The sequence below is a fragment of the Carlito syrichta genome, unplaced genomic scaffold, assembly GCF_000164805.1.
Source record: "Carlito syrichta isolate Samal-C Ts95f unplaced genomic scaffold, Tarsius_syrichta-2.0.1 Scaffold288337, whole genome shotgun sequence".
NCBI classification, from domain to species: domain Eukaryota; kingdom Metazoa; phylum Chordata; class Mammalia; order Primates; family Tarsiidae; genus Carlito; species Carlito syrichta.
In genome coordinates this window covers 101933-124900 of record NW_007232433.1, presented here as the reverse complement: position 1 = coordinate 124900, position 22968 = coordinate 101933, and the positions used below count along the sequence as shown (strand labels likewise).

At 37.0% G+C, this 22968-nt stretch overlaps 1 protein-coding gene across 1 annotated transcript in view; it reads left to right on the top strand.

Moving 5' to 3' along the window:
• Window positions 1-22968, top strand: part of LYST (lysosomal trafficking regulator) — a 204510-nt gene that overhangs the window by 88512 nt on the left and 93030 nt on the right. The window contains exons 11-20 of the mRNA XM_008053632.2: window positions 603-712; window positions 1328-1754; window positions 3719-3863; window positions 5124-5297; window positions 9117-9277; window positions 10101-10291; window positions 13726-13971; window positions 16507-16680; window positions 17913-18062; window positions 21514-21651. Coding sequence (XP_008051823.1) covers window positions 603-712; window positions 1328-1754; window positions 3719-3863; window positions 5124-5297; window positions 9117-9277; window positions 10101-10291; window positions 13726-13971; window positions 16507-16680; window positions 17913-18062; window positions 21514-21651 — 1916 coding nt within the window. The remainder of the gene's footprint in view (window positions 1-602; window positions 713-1327; window positions 1755-3718; window positions 3864-5123; window positions 5298-9116; window positions 9278-10100; window positions 10292-13725; window positions 13972-16506; window positions 16681-17912; window positions 18063-21513; window positions 21652-22968) is intronic.

Below are 22968 nucleotides of genomic sequence, written 5' to 3'. Positions count from 1 at the left end.
CGAAGGGTTCGAAACCCGCCTGGGTAACCTGGCGAGACCTCATCTCTACAATAGATCAAAAAAATTAGCTGGGCATGGTAGCACGTGCCTGTAGTTACAGCTACTTGGAAGGCTGAGGTGGAAAGATTGCCGGAGCCCAGCAGGTCGAGGCTGCGGTGGTAGCCGGGAGCATGCCACTGCACTCCAGTCTGAGCGACAGAGTGAGACTTCGACTCAAAAAAAAAAAAAAAGAGAAAGTGATAGTTATAATTTAAACATTTTAAAGATGAGAAGGTAACAGACTATTTTGTGATATGGGAGTGATATTGACTTAATTTAACAAATACTGTATTGATTTATGCTTTTTTAAAGAAAGGCCTTAGTTTACTTGTAGGTTGTCAGTCTTTAAGAAAAGTGCTTTTTGTTGTTTTTGACAGTTGGTTGATTGGTTTACATTTAGCTATGTTGCTACTGTCTCAGCAAATTTTATGATTACTCTGCTAGATTTTTTATAATCCAGTCAAGATGTGATAGTAGTATTTGACTTCTTTGAGTGAAATTGCTTATTCAGTTCCTTTAATTATGTACTAGCTTTAATTTTTTCCTCTCTTTCTGTAATTTAGCCTGCCAGAGAGTATTGGTGGATCTTTTGGTATCTTTGATGAGTTCAAGAACAAGTTCAGAAGAGCTAATCCTTCTTTTGAGAATATTTCTGGAGAAATCTCCTTGTACAGTAAATATGCTATAATTTTTACATTTTTTTACTGATGTCTTAACAGAATGTATTTTTAAAATTATTTGGAAATGACTAAGCTCTTTTGATGTGGCAGTTGTTATACAATTTCATATTATTACATGTGAAGTACTCAATTATTTGTACCTATTTTAACCATTTCATTTTGATTTTGACTAACCAGGCATATCATTGGGATCATAGTCTTTTTAACCTACCCACCCCTAGTCTTTGTGCTTAAGCAATTTTAGTTACTGAAGAGGACTTAATTATGAATAATTATAACTGTCTCAGGGATTATTTTTTCAAAAGAATTATTATCCACTAGTGTAGATCATTGAGAAGTGGCTGTATATTTATGCAATTCTCCTGTTCATCTGAGTATATTTTTCATTATTATAATCAATATCAGATTTTATTTTATATGTCTGTTTCATACTTTATCTCAACTATACAAAAATGAAAATTTCAAAGATGTGGGAGATAGAAAGATATTTTAAAAGGAATGCTTATATGTATGGGTATGTGTGCCTTTTCATTTATAACCTGGGTTTCAAGATTATTATGTACCTTGTTACACAATCATACAATTTCATGTGCTTTTATTTTTTCTAGAAAATTCTTCTTCTGGGTATTCTGAAAATTATTGAAAGTGATATTACTATGAGCCCTTCACAGTATCTAACCTTCCCTTTACTGCATACTCCAAATTTAAGCAATGGTATTTCATCACAAAAGTATCCCGGGATTCTCAACAGTAAGGCTATGGTACTATTGAGACGAGCACGAGTTTCACGGAGCAAGAAAGAGGCTGAGAGAGAAAGTTTCCCCCATCGGCTGCTTTCATCTTGGCACATAGCCCCCATCCACCTGCCATTACTGGGGCAAAATTGCTGGCCACACCTGTCCGAAGGTTTCAGTGTTTCACTGTGGTTTAATGTGGAGTACATCCATAAAGCTGAGAGTACCACAGAGAAAGGAAAAAAGATAAAGAAAAGAAACAAATTGTTGAGTATGCGAAATAACAGTTTGGATGGCACAGGTATGATGATAGGGTTATTTGATTTGTACATAATGATTCTTTGGATGGCAGTTATGTCTGAGCATTAAGAATATAGTGCTGTTCTCACTCTTAACGTGTTCTTCAGACCTTAAATGCCTTTCTTAGTGGTGGTAAGTCCCGACTTACAAAATCCTGAGTTATCAGATAGCCTTGAATCTCCATTTCCTTCTGTACTTTTATCTTTATGGAAGTAGGCGGTATGCCACATATACACCTTCTGCTGGTTCATCAGCCCCATTTGCCTGTCTTTCCTGATGCCATTCCCAGCTCCTGATGTTACAAAAGGAAAGGATAAAACCCTATAGCCAGTTTTCTGTCTGCTACCTGTTTCCCAGTCCCTGTTAGTCAGCCCCTATTTCATCCCCTTTCTCTCTTTTATTTCAAGCTGTCCTTCTCATGCTGTGTCTTACCTTAGTGGCCTTCTCCCAGTTCCTGGCACAGAATGTTTAAATGTATCAGCCATTCTCCAGAGTTAGAATAAATTTTATTCTCTTTATTTCTCTAATGAGAATTGCTATTATACTGCTATGAAACTACAACTTTTCTTTTTTTCCTTTCCTTTCTTTTTCCTCCCTCCCTCCCTCTCTTGATTCAAAGGATATGTTTTTACATAGGAATATTGTGTTGGTGAGGTCTGAGTTTCTGTTAAATCCATCATCCAAGTGGCAGGCATGGTATCCAATGGGTGGTTTTTCAACCCTTACCCCCTCCCTACCCCCTTTAGGAGTTGTCATTGTCTGTTGTTATGAAACTGCATCTTGTTCCTCATATGACTAGAGCAGAAAGAAATTGTTCATTAAACATTAGCTTATACTGATGAGAAGTAAAGTAGGAAGGATAATTCTTAGGGTCCATGGAATGAATGAAATGACTGGATGAGACGATGTTTGGTTTTTATGTCCATGGAAGAGCAGGCCAATAGCTCTTCCTTCCACGCATGTTGCCCATCCACTGGAGCCTCTGTTTTAGGATGCCAGGCCTTCATTAGTGTCTGGTTTCTCCCGACCTATGGATAGAAAGGAAAATAATGACACTGACAAGGTTGAAGTGGTGGGAGATGTCACTTGATATCCACAGTTAGAGTTCTGAATCCATTTTTTCCACAGGCACATTTTCTTTATATCTCAGCAGATAATTTTTAATGTTTCAATTAATTATAGAATTTTCTTTTACGCATTGAGTTTTGCCATCTAAGGACCAATAGCTGTATATGTGATAGTATTGATGCTGATGCTATCTAACGTGCATTGAGTGATTTCTATACATGCATCACTTTACTCAGCTCTTTCTATTTTTAATCTTAACAAGTCAGTAAGTGCTCACATTATCTGTATTTCTAGATAAACTTTAGCAATATGACCAAGTTGTATAGCTGGTGAGTGATGGAAAGGGATTTAAACCTACCTGTATTTAATTCAAAGCTTCAACATTGCTGTTATACTATAAGCTATGCAGATTTCTTCCTCTTTTTTTTTTTTTTTTGAGTCAGAGTTTCACTCTGTTGCCCAGGCTGGAGTGCAGTGGCACACTCTCGGCCACTGCAGCCTCGACCTGCTGGGCTCAGGCCATCCTTCCACCTCAGCCTTCCTAGTAGCTGGAACTACAGGCATGCACTACCATGCCTGGCTAATTTTTTGATTTATTGTAGAGAAGAGGTCTCACCAAGTTGCTCAGGCTGGTCTTGAACCACTGGACTCAGGCAATCCTCTCGCCTTGGCCTTCCAAAGTGCTGGGATTACTGGCTTGAGCTACTACGCGCGGCAGCTTTCTCATATTTTAATGAGGGAGGGCAATGTCAATATAAGCAGTCTTTTATAAAATGAATAAATATCCACAGTTACCTGAGAAACTGTATTATATTGCTTTATATTATTCTAAATTCACTTTTCCACTCAGTTTTTATGAACCATTTTACTGATTATTCTAACATCTTTTTCCATTAGAGAGTGACAGACCAGAAGGTGCAGAGTACATAAATCCTGGTGAGAGACTCATAGAAGAAGGATGTATTCATATAATTTCACTGGGATCCAAAGCGTTGATGATCCAAGTGTGGGCTGATCCTCACAATGGCACTTTTATCTTTCGGTATTGATTATCCTTTACTCACCACAAATAGATCATGTATTTAAATGACTTGTGTAAGAGACATTCATGTGAAATCTAGTAGTAAAAATCATTATAGCAAAATTAAAATCTTATTTAAAAAAGAGATTTTCTACTGTAGAATACCATTCTACCATTATTAATGTCACTTTTATAACAGAATATTGTTCTTCCCCAAAATCTGCAAAGTGTAAAATAGATTATGTTATTTTTCTATTCGATTTTAGGTCAAATTCTTTTTGAAGTTTTATTCTTGAAAATATTCTTTCTGATTGCAGTGGTCTTAAAATGTCAGTCATAGATATTTTCTGTGTAGTTTACATACTTAATAGCCTTTATCTAATTGGCATGGTTTCTCCTTGCTATCTTGTTCTTTTTTCCTCTTCTGTATTAAGTAGTATAATACAAGTCTTTTATTTGTATTGAGTAAGTATGAATAGTATGATACTATTGGTATAAAACTCAAATCTAAACAAACATTACTTAGGAATATATGTTTTGTAAATGTTGTAAACGTTACATTTATAAACATTCTCATTTTGTCCATGGTTCCTCAAAGCAGGTTAGGCTTCCAATATATTCTGGTATTTAGACATTTATGTATAATATGTATTAATTTTTTATGAAGTATTACGCTGTAATTTCTTTTTCTTTTTTGAGTTGGAGTCTCACTCTGTCGCCCAGACTGGAGTGCAGTGGCCACTCCTGGCCACCGTAGCCTCGACCTGCTGGGCTCCGGCGATCCTTCCGCCTCAGCCTTCCGAGTAGCCGGAATTACATGCTTGGTAGCATGCACTACTACGCCTGGCTGATTTTTTGATTTATTGTAGAGATGAGGTCTCGCTGCCCAGGCGGGTCTCGAACCCGCGGGCTCAGGCAATCCACTCACCTCAGCCTCCCAAAGGCGCAGGATTACAGGCTGAGCCACCGAACCCGGCTTGTAATTTCTAAAAAGTTAACGACTCTAAGTAATAATGGTTTTTTACAAACTGAATTTTGAAAATGATTGCCTAAATTGTGAACACTAGTCAATGATCCTAATCTCTTTTAGTTCATGAGTCTAAGTAATAATATAATAACATAACTAAGTAGATTATGGTATAAAATTACTTTTCAAGTAATTTTTTTTAAAGCACAAATTTTTATTTTAATTAGATATTTAGAATTTTGGTTGCTACTAATGTGTTAAATACTGAGGTTAGAATTTTCATGTTTTAAGCCAGTGCCGTTTCTCTTTTTTAGTGTGTGCATGGATTCAAATGATGACATGAAAGCTGTTTTACTAGCGCAGGCTGAGTCACAGGAGAATATTTTCCTCCCAAGCAAATGGCAGCATTTAGTACTCACCTACTTACAGCAGCCCCAAGGGAAAAAGAATATTCATGGGAAAATCTCCATATGGGTCTCTGGACAGAGGTATGAAGCATTTTGAGAAAATGCGTGTTAATCTCAGTTACAATTTAATAATCTCTTAGAGCTTCTGAAACAGGTTACAGAAAACTATATGTAAAATTAACTATATATTAACCTAGGCATCTATGTCAGAGTTGGATATTTTTTTCCTATGTATCATTTTCATGCAAAATAAATCTCCCATAGAAGTAATTGTTAAAAATTGATATTTGGGTTTGGGGAGCATATGGAAACCTGGACATTTAGACATTTATGTACAGTTATATCAAGGAACAGAATCTATAACTTTTTCTCTCAAACCTATATATTATAAAATATATATGTAAATAAATATAAATATATTGGATCCACAGAGAATTATTTAAATTAAGTGGTTAATGAGGCTAATACCTAAATGAAATTAGGGTTTCAAAAGAAATTAGACTAATTAGAGAAAAATATAAGCCAATATATCAGGTAATAGAGTCAGAGGCAATTCTAGAAATATACTAGGTGATTGGTCCAGGTTAGAATACTGTGTGATTTTTGACACAGGAGAATTGGGGGCCAAGTTATTAAGAACCATTTTGTGGATTATCTTTTTTTTTTGAGTTGGAGTCTCTGTCACCAAGGCTGAAGGGCAGTGGCACACTCCTGGCCACCGCAGCCTCAACCTGCTGGGCTCAGGCGATCCTTCCGCCTCAGCCTTCCAAGTAGCTGGAACTACAGGCACGAGCCACCATTCCCTGCTAATTTTTTTATTTATTGTAGAGACGACGTCTCGCCAAGTTGCCCAGGCTGGTCTTGAATCCGCGGGCTCAGGCAGTCCTCTCACCTCGGCCTCCCACAGTGCTGGGATTATAGGCGTGAGCCAACGCACCTGGCCATGAATTATCTTAATGTAAAATTTAGCCCTGTGTGAACTAACGTATTATGGATTAGTACAAGTTGGGAAGTATTTCAGCCAATGAGATGGCATGAAAGAAGATACAGAACTCAAAATTATTGTAGCATGGGAGAGGATAAAGCTGAATGGAAGAGTCTAAGTTGAAGAATGAGAAAGAAAAATGAATGGATGTGGTGAAGCTACCTGACAGGCAGCTTTGAATGCCAAACTGAGAAGTCTAGATCTAAACAAATGGAGCATAATACATGGCATACTTATTACGCTACAGACCTTTTTGTTAGGTGCTTTATATACATTATCTCCCATCAAATCCCTCAAAGTAAATTAGGCCACAGAAATTACATACGCCCTTCGCACAGATTAACCTAGTTTCATTTATTCATTTGTTTGCCCATCACATTTATTGAGGGATTGCTGTGTGTTGAGCACTTGCTTTATTAGGCCTGGGAGATGGTTGTGAGCAAGACAGACACATTCCCTGCCCTCTTGGAACTTGCAGTCTAGTGAGGAAGCGGTCAGCAAGTAAACACAATGAAGCGACTATGACAAGTTATGATGAACACTGTGAAGGTAACAAACCCCGAGATAGAAGAGCGTCAGTTTTGCTACTTGTGATGGATGAATCCAGGAAGGCCAATCTAAGAACAGGATATGAAAGCTGAGACCTGAAGGAAGAGATGGAGCTAGCCCTGAGCCGATGGGAGGAGGAGTGCTCTGGGTTGAGAAGGGGCAGTGCTGTAGGAGCCTGCAGACGTTGATGGCTTACAGCTTCCGGCCTCAGCAACAGAGGAAGACAGGGAGAAGGGGCTTGTGAACAGCTTTAGAGCAGCTAGCCCGCGGTGCCCCCACAGGAAAAACAAGCTTTGGAAGTAAAATCAAGAGTTCAGTTTTGTTTTATTCATTTAAGAAACACTTAAAAAGACAAGATAGGAGCCTAATTTCCATCCTCCAAATAAAATGCCATCTGCGATGTTCCGTCTTTGTACCTGCCTAAGTCTGAGTGGCAGCTGTAGCCAATCAGTAAATTTGTTTCCAGAACTTGTATTAAATCGGTTGGAGGTGGGGCTGGGGCTGGGCTGTGAGTAGAGGGCTTTCTTCCCCTCCCCCACAACATGTGCCAGGCACTGTGTTGAGTGTTACCCACAGGTTATCTCATTTAATCATTAAACACTGCGAAATAGATATATTATTATCTCTGTTTTACACGTGAGGCAACTGAGACCCAGAGTGACTTGCTCAGAGTTATGCCACCAGCAAGAGGTAGAGCTGAAACTTGAACCCAGACTCTGACCTTAGATAGAGCCCATGCTTTAAAGCCCATGGATATACTGCCCCTACAGCCTTTTTCTGAATCAGGTCAACTTCAAGTAAAGAACCACAAATTAATTATTAGACTTGTTTAGAATGAAGGATTAGATTTTCATCGTGGACGGTTCTCGAGTTAGTGAACATAGTCACTTGACTCACACATCACTCTTATTTTTTACCGACCTACTTATTTCTGTGTTCCTTTGAGGGAACTCTTTGTCATTTGGTACAAGTTAACAGTTTTATTAGTTAACAGAGCAAGTGACCATGGACAAGTATATTATTCTCTTGATTTAAATTGGGCACTATCTTTATCACTTTATGAGCTATAGAATAATTTCTAAATGAATACATTTCAAGAGGCCCTTTTTAATAAACATAATACTGAAAATGACTTATTAATACTTTCTATTGTTATTTGATGAACAACATACAAATATGGCAGACGTATACGGCACATAGGTGATACTTAATATTTGTTGAATTCTTTTTACGTTTATCCTTCAGTAGGTTTTCTTTCACTCTTGACAAGTCTACTTTAAAAAATAAATAAAATTTTAGAAAAAACTATTTAAGCCATAATGCCACTAGGTGGCAGTAGTGTTTTAGTCACAGCTGTTTATTTGGGCCAAGAAGGAGAAGCATACCATCGAAGCTATTCACATCTTTCCTTTGTTTCAAAAGGGTCCAGACTTTACCTGTGCAATGGTCACTTATCTACCTAATCCTGAATTGTACCCCAAATCTCTAAAACTAAAAAAAATTATTGTTAAAATAGTTACATTTATATGTTAAATATGAGACAGAGAACCTTACGTAAAGGTAAAAATAAGTACATACAAAGTCGAATTTCTCATTAACAGCTACCCATGTTAACTTATTCTAAGTCGTCACCATTATTCACAAATTTTACTTAGACTTTGCCTTTATACCTTCATTATCTTAATGTGAACGTTTCTACACTAGGGCTAGAGCTTGGCCCGCGTTGATGAAGTCCTCCCAGCTTTTATGTGTCTCTCTGTGAGAAAGCCTTTCTTTACCTTTGCTGTCTTTTGTAAGCATTCCTGTCACCTTTATTCATGAGAAAAAAGAAACTAACCCAAAACTCACTAATCACTTAGCATTGAAAAACCAGAAAATGCATTTTAGTGGCTAGACAAAGGAAAACTTGGAGAAGTGGTATTCTCTTTCTGATTAGTCTTCAAAGACATCATAGAGGACATAAAATTTTTGAAATTGTTTGCCAAGATGTGAGACTCCTTGGTAAAATTAGAGGGTCGTGGGTGGTTCGTATCTGTAAACCAGGAAGATACTTATGCAGAAGTCACATGGCGAAGACTTGCGGCAACTGCCTGGTCATGCTTCCCCTGACCTGGTATGGGATCATCAGGTATCTCTGTTCTGTTCCCCTGTTTTTGTGGCTTGTGACGTGACCACGAGCCTCTCTGACCAAGAGGAGACTGCAGAATCAGCCCTCCTCTCCCTCCTCATCACCACCAACTGATCCTGAACCAAGAAAATTGTTCAAGAGTTTCCCATTGTTAAACATTTATTATTTTATTTTAATAATTTAAAAATACTTAATACTAGTATTTCTTGAAGTTACTTTAATTTTGTTTTCAACATAGGAAGCCTGATGTTACTTTGGATTTTATGCTGCCAAGAAAAACAAGTTTGTCATCTGATAGCAATAAAACATTTTGCATGATCGGCCATTGTTTATCATCCCAAGAAGAGTATTTGCAGTTGGCTGGAAAGTGGGACCTAGGAAATTTGCTCCTCTTCAATGGTATATTTTCTTTTGAAGCATTTCCAATAGTTTTTTCAGATAAAAAGTATTAAACTAAGTAAATTAACCTGGATAAAATATTGAAATCTGTTCATTCACCTGTGTTTAATAAGTACTATCTAAGTCTAAGATTCTAAGATACACTTTTAACATTGTAATAACATTTAAGATATTTTAACATTGTAATAATCTAGATGTGTCTTACAATTACTATACACATTTAATGTAGCAATACATTCACTTGCCTTCCCTCACCAAAAAAGAGATGCTTATATTAAATCAACATTCTTTTATGAAAAATGCAATATCATGACTAGTAAACTTATAATGGTTGTCTCTTTTATTTATAATTTTAGTGTATTCTTTACAAATAACACATTTTAGGAAAAAAATGAAGTATATGATTTTAAAAATATATCACTAAACCTGATACATAATAGTATTCAGTGTTTATTAAATAGATAGGAAGGAATAAAGATATTAAGTTTTATTTAGATATAGACTCTACCAAGATATAGTTTTTATTATTGGCAAAATAAATCAGAAAACCTGTCTTCTGGCTTAGGAAGCAAATAGAAATCTTATGGTTTTATTTTATCAAGAGCTTCACAGTTAACTTTATGTACATTAATTTATCTTCCATCATGGTTGGCGTAGGTTATTTTCTCATTACACCAGTTTGGAAATGAGGTTTTATAAACTTTATAAAATATAATGAACAACTGAAAGAATCTGGCAAAAAAAAACTCTTGGTTTCTTACTTTTTGTGAAAAATTCTGATTGGAGTGCTTTAAATAACTTAACTTATTTTTCTACTATTCAGGAGCTAAACTTGGTTCACAAGAGGCCTTTTATCTATATGCATGTGGACCCAACCATACATCTATAATGCCATGTAAATATGGCAAGCCAGTGAATGACTACTCCAAATATATTAATAAAGAAATTTTGCGATGTGAACAAATCAGAGAACTTTTTATGACCAAGAAAGATGTGGATATTGGTCTCTTAATTGTAAGTTTTAATTTTATAGTAACTTTATATAGGTATGTTTATTGAAATGTGTGATTAGTTATGAATTTGGTTTCTAAAGTTTTTTATTTTTCTTAACATTTCCTTTTTTTTTTTTTTTGTACTGGGGAGGAAGAAGAAAGAGAGAGAGAGAGAGAGAGAGAGAGAGAGAGACTAACATTTCCTTTTTTTAGAATATGTTTTTTTACTGGAAAGGTTTGAAACACTTGGACCTCCTTTCAAAATTTGTTTCAGTTTTTATATTTATGTACCCTTTGCCTTGAAATTACATTTTTGTAGTAAGTTTAGTATGAAATAATTAACTTATTTTATACTACTAGAGGGAAAATGTTTATGATAGAGTGAAAATATAACTTGTTAGCCTGACATACTCTTAAAAATATGACTCATTACACTTCCTTTCCATACTTACGAATAAATATATTTATTTATAACATTAATTTTAATTACAGGTATTCAGATTTTAGGAAACTTATTATTTCATATCAGTAACAACTAGAAATTTTGCTTTCAAAATATTGCTAATTCCGCTTATGTGACAAGCCCTACTGCTTTTTTTTTTTTTTTTTGAGTTGGAGTCTCACTCTGTCGTCCTGGCTGGAGTGCAGTGGCACTCTCACAACCACTGCAGCCTCAGCCTGCTGGGCTCAGGTGATCCTTCTGGCTCAGCCTTGCAAGTAGCTGGAACCACAGGCATGTGCCACCACACCTGGCCAGTTTTTTTTATTTATTGTAGAGACAAAGTCGTGCCATGTTACTCAGGCTGGTCTTGAACCCCTGAGCTCAGGCAATCCTCTCGCCTCTACCTCCCCAAGTGCTGGGATTACAGGCTTGAGCCACTGTGCCTGGCTATATATTATTTTAATATTTTGTTCTACCAGTAACAGTTTAGGACCTATTGGTGACAATTCTCATTACGGCAACTAAAATGTCTTCATAGTCTTAGAAAATCTAAGTAAAATTTAGTGGATCTGGCCATGAAACTGTGTTCCTCCTTCCCTTGCTTTTTATGAAAGGGCAATTATAGATCATAGCTATTTCTTGCTTAAAGAAGAGTACTGTTTTGGAATGTATTTGTTGTTGAGTTGCAGGGATGGTTTTGGTTTTCAGTCATTATTGGTTGGGGCCTAGGGTTACTAAGTGTTCTGTAGTACATGAGCACTATTATATAACAAAGAATGATCCCATCTCAAATGTCCCACCATTAAGAAAACATGTTTTTTTGTTTTTTTGTTTTTTTGTTTTTTTTGAGTTGGAGTCTCACTCTGTCGCCCAGACTGGAGTGCAGTGGCCGCTTCCGGCCACCGCAGCCTCGACCTGCTGGGCTCCTACAATCCTTCCACCTCAGCCTTCCGTGTAGCCGGAATTACAGGCGCGCGCTACCATGCCCGGGTGATTTTTTGATTTATTGTAGAGATGAGGTCTCACTTGCCCAGGCGCGTCTCGAACCCGCGGGCTCAGGCAATCTACTCACCTCAGCCTCCCAAAGGCGCGGGATGACAGGCTGAGGCACCGAGCCCGGCTAAGAAAACGTGTTTTGAGGGAATGATTCTTAAACCTCAGTGTGCATCAGAATCACCCAAAGGACATGCTGAAGATTTTTGGGCCGGGCGAGGTGGCCCAAGCCTGTAATCCCAGCACTTTGGGAGGCCAAGGCAAGAGGATTACCTGAGCCCACAGGCTTACCTCCTCTCTACAATAAATCAAAAAAATTAGCCAGGTGTGGTAGCGCGCGCCTGTTGTTCCCACTGCTTAGAAGGCTGAGGCAGAAGGATCGCCAGAACCCAGCAGATGGATGCTGGGGTGTCTGTGAGCGTGCTACTGCACTCTAGCCTGGGCAACAGAGTGAGATTCTGACTCAAAAAAAAAAAAAAAAAAAAGGATTGTTGGGCCAGAGCTTCAATTCAGCAGGCCTGAAGGGTGGCCCGGAGTTTGCATTATTAATAAGTTCCTAGGTGGTGCTGATGCTGGCTGGGGACCTCTGCTTTAAGGAAACTGAGCACCTCACACAAGTGTTTGTTCAAGTAAGAATTTTAACTCTCTAGTTTCTGGTTAATCCATTTGTTTTCTTTTTTAAAAAATTTCCTAATTCTTTTATTTTTCCTGAAAATAACATGAGTCATTAAGTCATAAGACTCAAAAGATCATGAATGAATTCTAAGGGTTTTATGTGAAAACTCTTTTTAGAAAACAAATTATTTAACCCTGATTTAATACTTTGAATATTGTAAAGTCGTGAAAGAGTTGTACCCTTATGTCAGGATGTAGAATCGGGTCTCTGATTGAAACTACTATGGGTTTGAAACTTTGTTTTCCTAGCATAATCATATACAATAGACTGTAATTGGTTTAGTTGGCACACAAACATGCTGGGTGGTATGTCTGATTGCCATGGGGCATAAATAATCAAAGCCCAAGGCCCCACCTGTTTCGGTGAGAAGACACTGAATGTGCAAGATTTCCCTAAGTCTGGACTTGCCAGCTGCTGCTACTGAGACCACCTTAAAGTACAATCTACATTTAAAATTTACCTTAAAAATATATATATATTTTTTGAGTTGGAGTCTCTCTCTGTCACCAAGGGTGGAGTGTAGTGGCACACTCACGGCTACCCCAGCATCAACCTGCTGGGCTCTGGTGATCTTTCCGCCTCAGCCTTCCAAGTAGCTGGAACTACAGGCGTGCCCTACCACACCCAACTAATTTTATTTATTGTAGAGATGAGGTCTCACCAAGTTGCCCAGGCTGGTCCTGAACCTGTGGTCTCAGGCCGTCCACCTACCTCGGCCTCCCAAAGTGTTGAGATTACAGGCTGAGCCACTGAGCCCGGCCTACCATAATTTTTTTAAGTAGTCTAGAGAGGCTCGACAGGTAAGCCAGAAGCTGATGAAAACTATCCTTTGCATGGGAGAAATATTGAATGTTTAATTTTAGCTATGTGTGCTAGCAGTCTGGAATTTTATTGTAGTAGAAAGAAAGATCTAGTTTAGAGTCTTTTTTTAATTGGGTAGCCAGCCCATGAGTAAATCCAAAGCAAAAATTTCCTTGACCCAGAGTTTCCAACCAATACTTATAAGCGCTTAGAATGATGCCTGATGTGTAATGAGTGTAGTGGAAGACTTAGCTGTTATTAATCGTAAGTATAATTTCATGTTTATTCTAAACGGAACAAAGCTGGAGCCCTTCCCAACTTTGATGTGATTCATACTGCTGATCGCTGCTGAATGAAACTGATCATTTGATTTGTGGGAGAAGGCTTGCTTCTCATGCTCTTCTTTGTGTAGTGTCCTTGCTGTTTTAAAGAAAACCAAAAAAGATTTTTTGGGTGTTTTTTCACTTTGAAATGTTTATTTACTGGCTGATAACTTTCTTTTTAAACTTTGTTTCATTACTGAAGGAAAATATTTGTGTTTCAGGAAAGTCTTTCTGTTGTTTATACAAGCTACTGTCCTGCCCAGTATACTATCTATGAGCCAGTGATTAGACTTAAAGGTCAAATGAAAACTCAGCTCTCTCAAAGACCCTTCAGCTCAAAAGAAGTTCAGAGCATCTTATTAGAGCCTCATCATCTAAAAAGTCTCCAGCCTACTGAATGTAAAACTATTCAAGGCATTCTGCATGAAATTGGTGGAATCGGTATATTTGTTTTTCTCTTTGCTAGGGTAAGAATCACTTATTACAGTTTTATGTAAAGAGAAACTACTTACTTATTCTCAATAAAGGGTTCCCTTTTTTTTGGATTATATATATTTAAAAAAAACCTTCACCCTGATGTTTCTATTACACCATGTCACATAAACCTGACCTTTGTCCTTGGAATATTTTCATGACCACTTCACCTAACCATTCACCTAGCTTCTTGACAACTGTTTGTATACTTTTTGTTCTACATCCAGCTCCAGGAATTTGATTTTCAGGAAAAACACCGTAACGTTTGTTTTTTAATCTGTATTTTACTGCTTTATATTTGATTAGGTGTTAGTAACCAAATAAAGAACATTGTAATGAAACGACTCAAAAGACATAAATCCAAGTTGTAGAACTATATAACTGGGTACATTTTGATGAATCAGCAGCTTGAGTTCATATCCCAATGTTGCTGGGAAAAAAGAAACTGCACCCAACTATATTAAATTTTTAAGATAAAAACATAACATACTGAAGATGCCATCAAGTTTTCTGCTGCAGATGATTAATGTTTTTACTAATTTATTAATATTTTAGAAGTTTTCTATTAACTAGAAATGTAGTTAGAGCAGTTGAATGTTAAATTTTTGTGATTTAAAATTATCTTTGGAAAGAAAAATGTATGCTGTAGTAATGATACGAAAAAAGTGTATCTTTAAAAGTAAGATTTCTGAAACTTTTATCATTTAAATCTTCCCAGTGCACGGGGGAAGAAAAGATCAACAAATAAGTTTAATTTATTTGGTTTGGGAGTTTTTTTAAAGAGGAAAAATATAGAGTTTGACTCAGGCCATAAGTACCATTTTAGAGCATTCATTTAATTATCTGTTCTATTTAGATATTTGAAGGCAGGGGCAGTATCCTTCCTGATGCAGAGCAGGCAGTCAGTAATTATAGATTGACTATTTCAGGTATTGCTGAAATTCATAATAGAGGGTACAAATAGTCACATGTGGGTACAAATTATTTCTACTTCCCGAGGGTCCATATCCTTGTTTAATTAAAAAAGCCTTGATCTTCCTTCGTCCTCAGAATGTCGTCTTATCCCTAAGTATAACTCTGCAACATTACCAAATACTCACACTGTCTCCCTAACTGCTTTCTTTCTTTAATGGAAGTATCTTTGCAATAAGGGACATATTGACATTTATTGTTAGTATTCTAATACATATCTTATTAGCATTTGACCTACCATACCCTGTAAGCTGTCTTTTCATTTCCCCCTCTTCCCTTTCATATTCTTTTTGCATCTATATCTAGTTGAATAGGTTTTCCCCCAGTGTCTTAAAAATAAAAGCTCTTTGTTTAAATCCTCATCAACATTTTGTGATCTCCTTTTATACCACTGTGTAATTTCAAAATGTATTTCCTTATTTTTTTCTCTTTCATCAAGGTATTAACTATGATTTTGTTACAATTATTATTTTATTTTATTTTATTTTGCATTTTATAGATGTGGGGTACAATTCCGGGTTAGGTATACCAATGCTCATTATGCAGGTCCCCTTGTTGATGAGGTGTGCTCCTCTCCCCTGGCAGTTTCCCACTACTGCCAATCACTTTCTTATAGTATTATGATAATTGTTCAGGGTTGAATTTCCCAAAAATGGTTAAATTTTTCTTCATACATTTAAGATCTTGTCAGTAAGACTTTTAAAGTATGTGTCTACATTTTAAAACTAGAAACTTTGTTCGATATCCTTTCTTCCTCCTTACAGAAGTAAAATGCATTCTTTTAAAAATCTTTAATAGCTTGCCTTTTTGAGTCTAATCTCCATGATCCAGCCAAAGAGGCAACCTGAAACCTCCCAGCTGTACCGTGAACTTCCAGTTTAGGCCTTTACCATCTCCTGGTTGCTCCACCCCCAGCCACCCCTTTATTCCTGCTTTCCAGGATTGGGCACTCCTTCTAGACCATCTTCTCTCTGGGTAGCCTTCCCTAAACCCAACAGAGATGGGTCAGAATGGTTTCTGTACTCTCTTGGCATACCTATTGGCTCATTCATCTTTGCCTTGTATCATGATAATAGGTATGTGTTTCTTAAATATAGTAGTTGTCAGAAAGCATTGGTTGAATTGAAGTACAAGACCCAATACATGGTTTTTATAGATACATCTTATCACCTTGACTAAACGGTAGACCCCATTGGGGGCAAGTATTATGTCTTTTACTTCTTTTTATCTCCCACAGCACATAATGCAGATTGACAAATTTATCAAAAATTTTAAAAAATTGCTGACACTTCAGATCACTAATTATAAAATGCTACTGATCTCTAAGGTTACTAATGTTATTTTAGTTTACTTATAAGAGACTAAAGAGTATGGAATTTATGCCTTTCTCTCAGTTTTGTTTATCACAATTCTTAAATAGATACATTATGACCATTGAAAAATAAACTTTCATCGAAACTGATGAATTGATATTACATGATAGAGAATAATTATACATGTTAAATTTTTACTCTTAACTAATTAGGAGAAAATTATATCCACCTTTTTTTGTTTAGGTTGTTGAACTCAGTAGCTGTGAAGAAACTCAAGCATTAGCCCTGCGAGTTATACTCTCATTAATTAAATACAACCAACAGAGAATACATGAATTAGAAAATTGCAATGGACTTTCCATGATTCATCAGGTGTTGATCAAACAAAAATGTATGGTTGGCTTTCACATTTTGAAGGTACGAGTTCATAAAATTTATTCTCATAGTTTCTTATGCAATGATACTCATTTCTTTATCAGTCTTCCAATAATAGTTTTGTGTCAGTTATTCCTGAAGAAAATGAAAGAAATTCATTAGTGTATATTTAATTAAACTCAGGTACTTTCCTGGTTCTCATCATTGTTTAAATAATTATATTTTTCTTTTCTCTAAGCATTTTAGAAAAGTAAGAAAAATATATTCATAGACTTTTAGATATCCATAGACCATAGTGGCTCCCAGGCCATCCCATCATTCTGTGGATTGATGAAATTCTTTGCTTTAGCTCTCACTCTTATGGAAGAGAACATAATTCTCCAGGCACTTAGAGACATACCATCCCATTAGACAGCGCTGCTACAGAGAGTTAGTCTTTAAAGTCATGGATATTTGTTAGTTTTTATTTTGATGCCACTGTCATCATATATTTAAATACCTTTCTAGCTAAAGCATTTGGTAACACTGTGAATGTATTTCTCTCTGAGGATTCTGGTACTAAGACAAAAGATGATTCCTCTACTAATGCCTCCACCCTTACCTCTTTAACCTGTCAAAATCTAGGCAGGGTACCATGGTTCACACCTGTGATCCCAGTACTTTGAGAGGCCGAAGGTGGGGGTATCTCTCAAGGCCAGGAGTTTGAAATCAACCTGAGCAACATGGGGAGACCCTATCTGTACAAAAATTTAAAGAATTAGCCAGGGATAGTTGTGCATGTCTATAGTCCTAGCTACTTGGGAGGTTGAGACAGGAGGATGGCTTGAACCCTAGAGTTTGAGGTTGCAGTGAGCTATGATTGCACCACTGCACTCCAGCCTGGGCAACAGAGTTGAGACCTGTCTCTTAAAACAAAACAAAAAAATCCATGCATTTGTGGCATGAATCCTTATAACTTTTTTGGAAAAGTTTTAAAGTCTAGTAGCAGATTAATTCAATTTGAAAAATAAGACTAGATTGTTGTTTTTCTCCATGTTTGAAAATTGTAATGTTTGAGACATGTTTAAGACTAAGTAATTACAAATATTTCAAAGTTTTAGATTTTCTTTTTATCTGAATTGTTTTACAAAACAAGGGTACTTTATGAAATGTTGATTATTTGCTAGTTTTCCTTTGAATTTAATGTTATGGTTGCTAAGGTTGAAAGCTTAATGTTTCTGTTGAATTTTTTGATGAATTATTAATGCTTTTATATTAATGCTAATTTCCCATAGACCCTTCTGGAAGGTTGCTGTGGTGAAGATATTATTCATATGAATGAGAATGGAGAGTTCAAGTTGGATGTAGAGTCTAATGCTATAATCCAAGATGTTAAGCTGTTAGAGGAGCTGTTGCTTGACTGGAAAATATGGAATAAAGCAGAGGCATGTAACAGGCACTTTCCCCCCCAGTTTTTAAATTGTGGTATAATACACATAACAATTTTATTTTCTTAACCATTTTTAAGTGCACAGTTAAGTAGCATTAAATATCTTAACAGTGTTGTACAACTGTCGCCACCATCTGACTCCATAGCTCTTTCTGTTTAGTAAAACTAGAACTCCCACTCATTAAACAATAACTCCCCATTGTCCCCTTCCCTTAGCTCCTGACAATCACCATCTACTTTTGACTCTGTGATTTTGACTACTATAAGTATTTCATATAAGCAAAATCTTATAGTATTTTTGTGATTAGCTTATTTCACTTAGCATATCTTCAAGGTTTATCTGTGTTGTAGCATATGTCAGAATTTCCTTCCTTTCTAAGGCTGAATAATATTCCATTTTATATATTTACCACTTTTTGCTTATCCATTCTTCTGTCTAGAGACACTTGGATTGCTTCCACATTTTAGTTGTGAATAGAAGCATATACTTTTAAATAGTTACCTAATCATTCTTCAGAAGAAAAAAATGGATTTATTACTTCAATGTAGTGTCAGCTATACATGGAAATCTTGAGGTTATTTCTTATGCAAAGTTCTGAACAGCCATGGATAATGCTGAACTAGAGGGTCAGGATCAGATCTTGGGTTGGTTGAGAACACTGCATGCAGGAAGCAGCATATAGGCTCATTTGGATCAGTTGAAGGCCTCCATTTACCATAAACTCTGAAAAGGGAGCCTGCTAAGAGACAGGGGAGTGAGGTCCCGGGAGAGAGATGGACACACTTCAAGTGGGGGAGCTGAGCAACAGTCAGAGCTGGAATCATGGAGAGTAGGGCAAGGATTCCTCGAAGACTTCTTCTTACTCATAAAGTAAGCAACATGGCTAGATCTTAGGTCTAGGCACTAGACACTACATCTCAACACCCAGAATGGATGGGGTGGTCCTCATAAGGACCCATCCAGGGAATGAGTATAGGACTGTTTCCTTTCTGCCCTCATTTTAGACATTCTCAATGGTATAGGCTCACACAGCTGCCTTAGCCCTTGTGTAGACTGTTCCCTCCAAGTGCGGCAGAGCTCTAGTAGGTATTGGTGATTTTTGCACACACAGCCCGAAACACTCAATTGTCTAGAACTAATCAGAATATACCAATCTTGTCATCAAATATAATAAAAGAGCAAGTCAGAGTATATATACGTTTAGAATGTTTTTAAAAATGAGTTATTCTGCCGGGCTCGGTGGCTCAGCCTATAATCCCGCGCATGTGGGAGGCTGAGGTGAGTGGATTGCCTGAGCCCGCGGGTTCGAGACCCGCCTGGGCAGCAAGACCTCATCTCTACAATAAATCAAAAAATCAGCCGGGCGTGGTAGCGTGCGCCTGTAATTCCGGCTACTCAGAAGGCTGAGGCGGAAGGATCGCCGGAGCCCAGGAGGTGGAGGCTGCGGCGGCCAGGAGTGGTCACTGCACTCCAGTCTGGGCGACCAAGTGAGACTCCAACTCAAAAACAAACAAAAAAAATCAGTTATTCTTAATTTGGCAACAGTCCCTAAAAATGTACACATTACCAGTAATGAGTTGTGAAGCTAAAAAAAAAAAAACTTTTCTAATCTATTATTAACTCTAACATGCTAAAGAGAATTACTTTTCTAATTGTTCTATGGAAAATTATATTATATAATTGCTATAAGAAGAGACAATCAAAGAGTATGCAGCCACAGAACAGAAAAGGCATATCAAATGGCTAACTAAACTATTGCTATTTTTCTGGATTTTTTGGTATTTATGGTATTTTTTCAGTTTTTTTAACTTTATAATTTGTTGTGATTTCTCATTCTAAATGTATATTCACTTTCAGATCCAAAAAACCAGAGAAATTAAAATATGCACATAACAGGAAGAGAAAACAAATAATTACAAGGAGATATACATAGCAAGTTGAATCAAAGGCAGTATAACTGTATAACAAAGAATATAAGCCAGGCTCAGTGGCTCAGCCTGTAATCCCATCACTTTGGGAGACTGAGGCAAGTGGATTGCCTGAATCCCCGGGATTCAAGACCAGCCTGGGCAACTTGGCGAGACCTCGTCTCTACAATAAATCAAAAATTAGCCAGTTGTGGTATCATGTGCCTGTATAGTTCCAGCTACTTGGAAGGCTGAGGCAGAAGGATCGCCAGAGCCCAGCAGGTTGACACTGGGTCGGCCATGAGTGTGCCACTGTACTCCAGCCTGGGCGACAGAGTCAGACTCCAACTCAAAAAAAAAAGAATATGCTCAATTGCAGATTGGAAAATCCAAACTAAGTAAATATTGGACAATTAGTTTAGTATTTCAAAAAAGCAGGCAAATTTGGAGTTGATTAAAAAAAATTTCAATTAAAATTGAAAGTGATAAAACACACACTTCTATGGATTTGAAATAAGGCTTTCTTACCTAATTAATTATTTTTGAACTCAGTTTGATTTTTCTTGTTTTTTATTGTTGGTTTGTTTATATTGGCACTATTTTATTTTGGTGCTATTTTTCAGATTGGAATTATGTTTTCATACCTTTACTGCCTTGTCTTCAGTTTCATATGGCTTTTTCTTTCAAGGCGTCTTAGCTCTGCCTTATAAAGAGAGAGGCCTCAGTTAGAGGAGCATTAGAGTAGTGTGGTTAAATTCCTTGGCCTTTTCATTGTTTATTATTGCCAGATAATGGCGGGAAAAATAGTAAGAGTTGCAGCCTAAGTCAGTTAATTTTACTTTTTGTTAAAAGCTTTGTTGGAAGATTAGTTAGGATAATAAGATGAGGAAAAGATGATCTTTTAACATTGGTCACGTAGGATCTCTTTTTCTTGAATACTGTGGACAAGTTTAAGATTGAGTCAATATGGGAGGCACCACCAAAGGATGCTAAATACCCTTTGCAAATGCTGCTTGTTATTGTGCAGAGAATTGTTATTGGACTTAAAACTAATTTAACCCCCAAATGCACAATTTTCACATTGTCTAGGACTTTTCAGTTTAGTGTGATTTGTTCTAAAATTATTTGGTTGAATGCTGCATATGCAGATTGTCATTTAAGTTTATACATTTTTTATAACACTCTGAACATAAATTACTTGAAGACAATTTCATTGGTAATGTGTATGTTTCTCTAATTTGAATAAATCCTTTAATTTGAATAAATTCACTTTTTGAAAATGCATATCACCTAATGCCACAGAAAGGGTAATGTATTAAAGCACCTAATACAATATTGCATTCAACCTAGGTATTTAGAAGTGACCTATAAAAATAATAGTCAGGGAATGAATTTTAAAATATGCTTTTTTCAGAAAATGTAATCTTTGATACTGAATAGATACATAATTTTAAATTGTTGTATTATGTGTCTTCTGAAAAACATAGTGTATGTTTTTCAGCAACTGTGTGCTTATTGGTGTGTGTTTAATTTCTCAGCAAGGTGTTTGGGAAACTCTGCTAGCAACTCTAGAAGTTCTCATCAGAGCAGATCACCATCAGCAAATGTTTAATATTAAGCAGTTATTGAAAGCGCAAGTGGTTCATCATTTTCTACTGACTTGTCAGGTTTTTCAGGTACTTTTCATCTAACATTACCTTTGGAAATATTTTCTGCACTTGTTTCTGTTTAATAACTCAGTATCATGGACATCAAATTATTGTGGGATTTTCAGTGGGATTATTTTTCTCTTTTCCATCATCTTTACTCTCCAGATTCTCTTCTTTCAACAAATAATATAGGACTCTTACTTCTTGTAGCTTTGTCTTCATACTGTCATCACCCTAATTCAGTTACAAAAGAACAACAACTAAATTTCTGAACAGTATTTCTGTTTGACATATAATAATAATATTGTAGTGTTTTGAACATCAGCAATAGTTGATGAATTTTAACTTGTTCCATAGTCCTTTAATAACTTAGAAGTATTTATTTTTTTCTTGTTTTTTTATTAATTTTTTTTATTTTAGATGCAGAGGATACAAGTGTATTTTGTTACATGGGCATATTGTGTACTCGTGAAATTAGGTGTCAGCTGTCCCCATTCCCCAAATAGTGAACATTGTAACCAGTAGGTATTATTTTAATATGTATAAATTTGGCCATTGCTTTTGTTAAGCTTTGGTACGACCATGCTTCCACTGAGCTATGGCTGGACCGTGCTTCTCTTTAGGCTCTTGGGCCTCCCCCCCAATTTGGAGGAGATGGAACCCTCTTTTCTCTCTCTCTCCAATCTACTTTCTAAATAAACTATATTTTCCAATCTAAAAAAAGAGTATAAATTTGAAAAATGTCTATTAATAAGCCAAAATAAGCATCTTGAAAATCCATCAAAAATGATATTATGGCCAGGCACAGTAGCTCATGCCTGTAATCCCAGCACTTTGAAAGGCCAAGACGGGAGGATTGCTTGAGCCCAGGAGTTTAAGACCATCTTGGGCAACATAGTGAGACCTTGTGTCTACAACAATAAAAGAATTAGCTGGGAATGGTGGCATGAACCTTTAGTCCCAGCTACTCAGGAGGCTGAGGTGGTAGGATCATCTGTCCCAGGAGATCAGAGTTACTAAGATGAGCCTTGATTGTGCCACTGCACTCCAGCTGGGACTACAGAGTGAGAACCCGACTGAAAAAAATTATGTTGAAAAGCTGGGCTCGGTGGCTCAGCCTGTAATTCCGTGCCTTTGGGAGGCTGAGGTGAGTGGATGCCTGAGCCCGCGGGTTTGAGACCCGCCTGGGTAGGTGAGACCTCATCTCTATAATAAATCAAAAAACCAGCCGGGCGTGGTAGTGTGCGCCTGTAATTCCGGCTACTCGGAAGGCTGAGGCGGAAGGATTGCTGGAGCCCAGCAGGTCGAGGCTGCGGTGACCGGGAGTGCCACTGCACTCCAGTC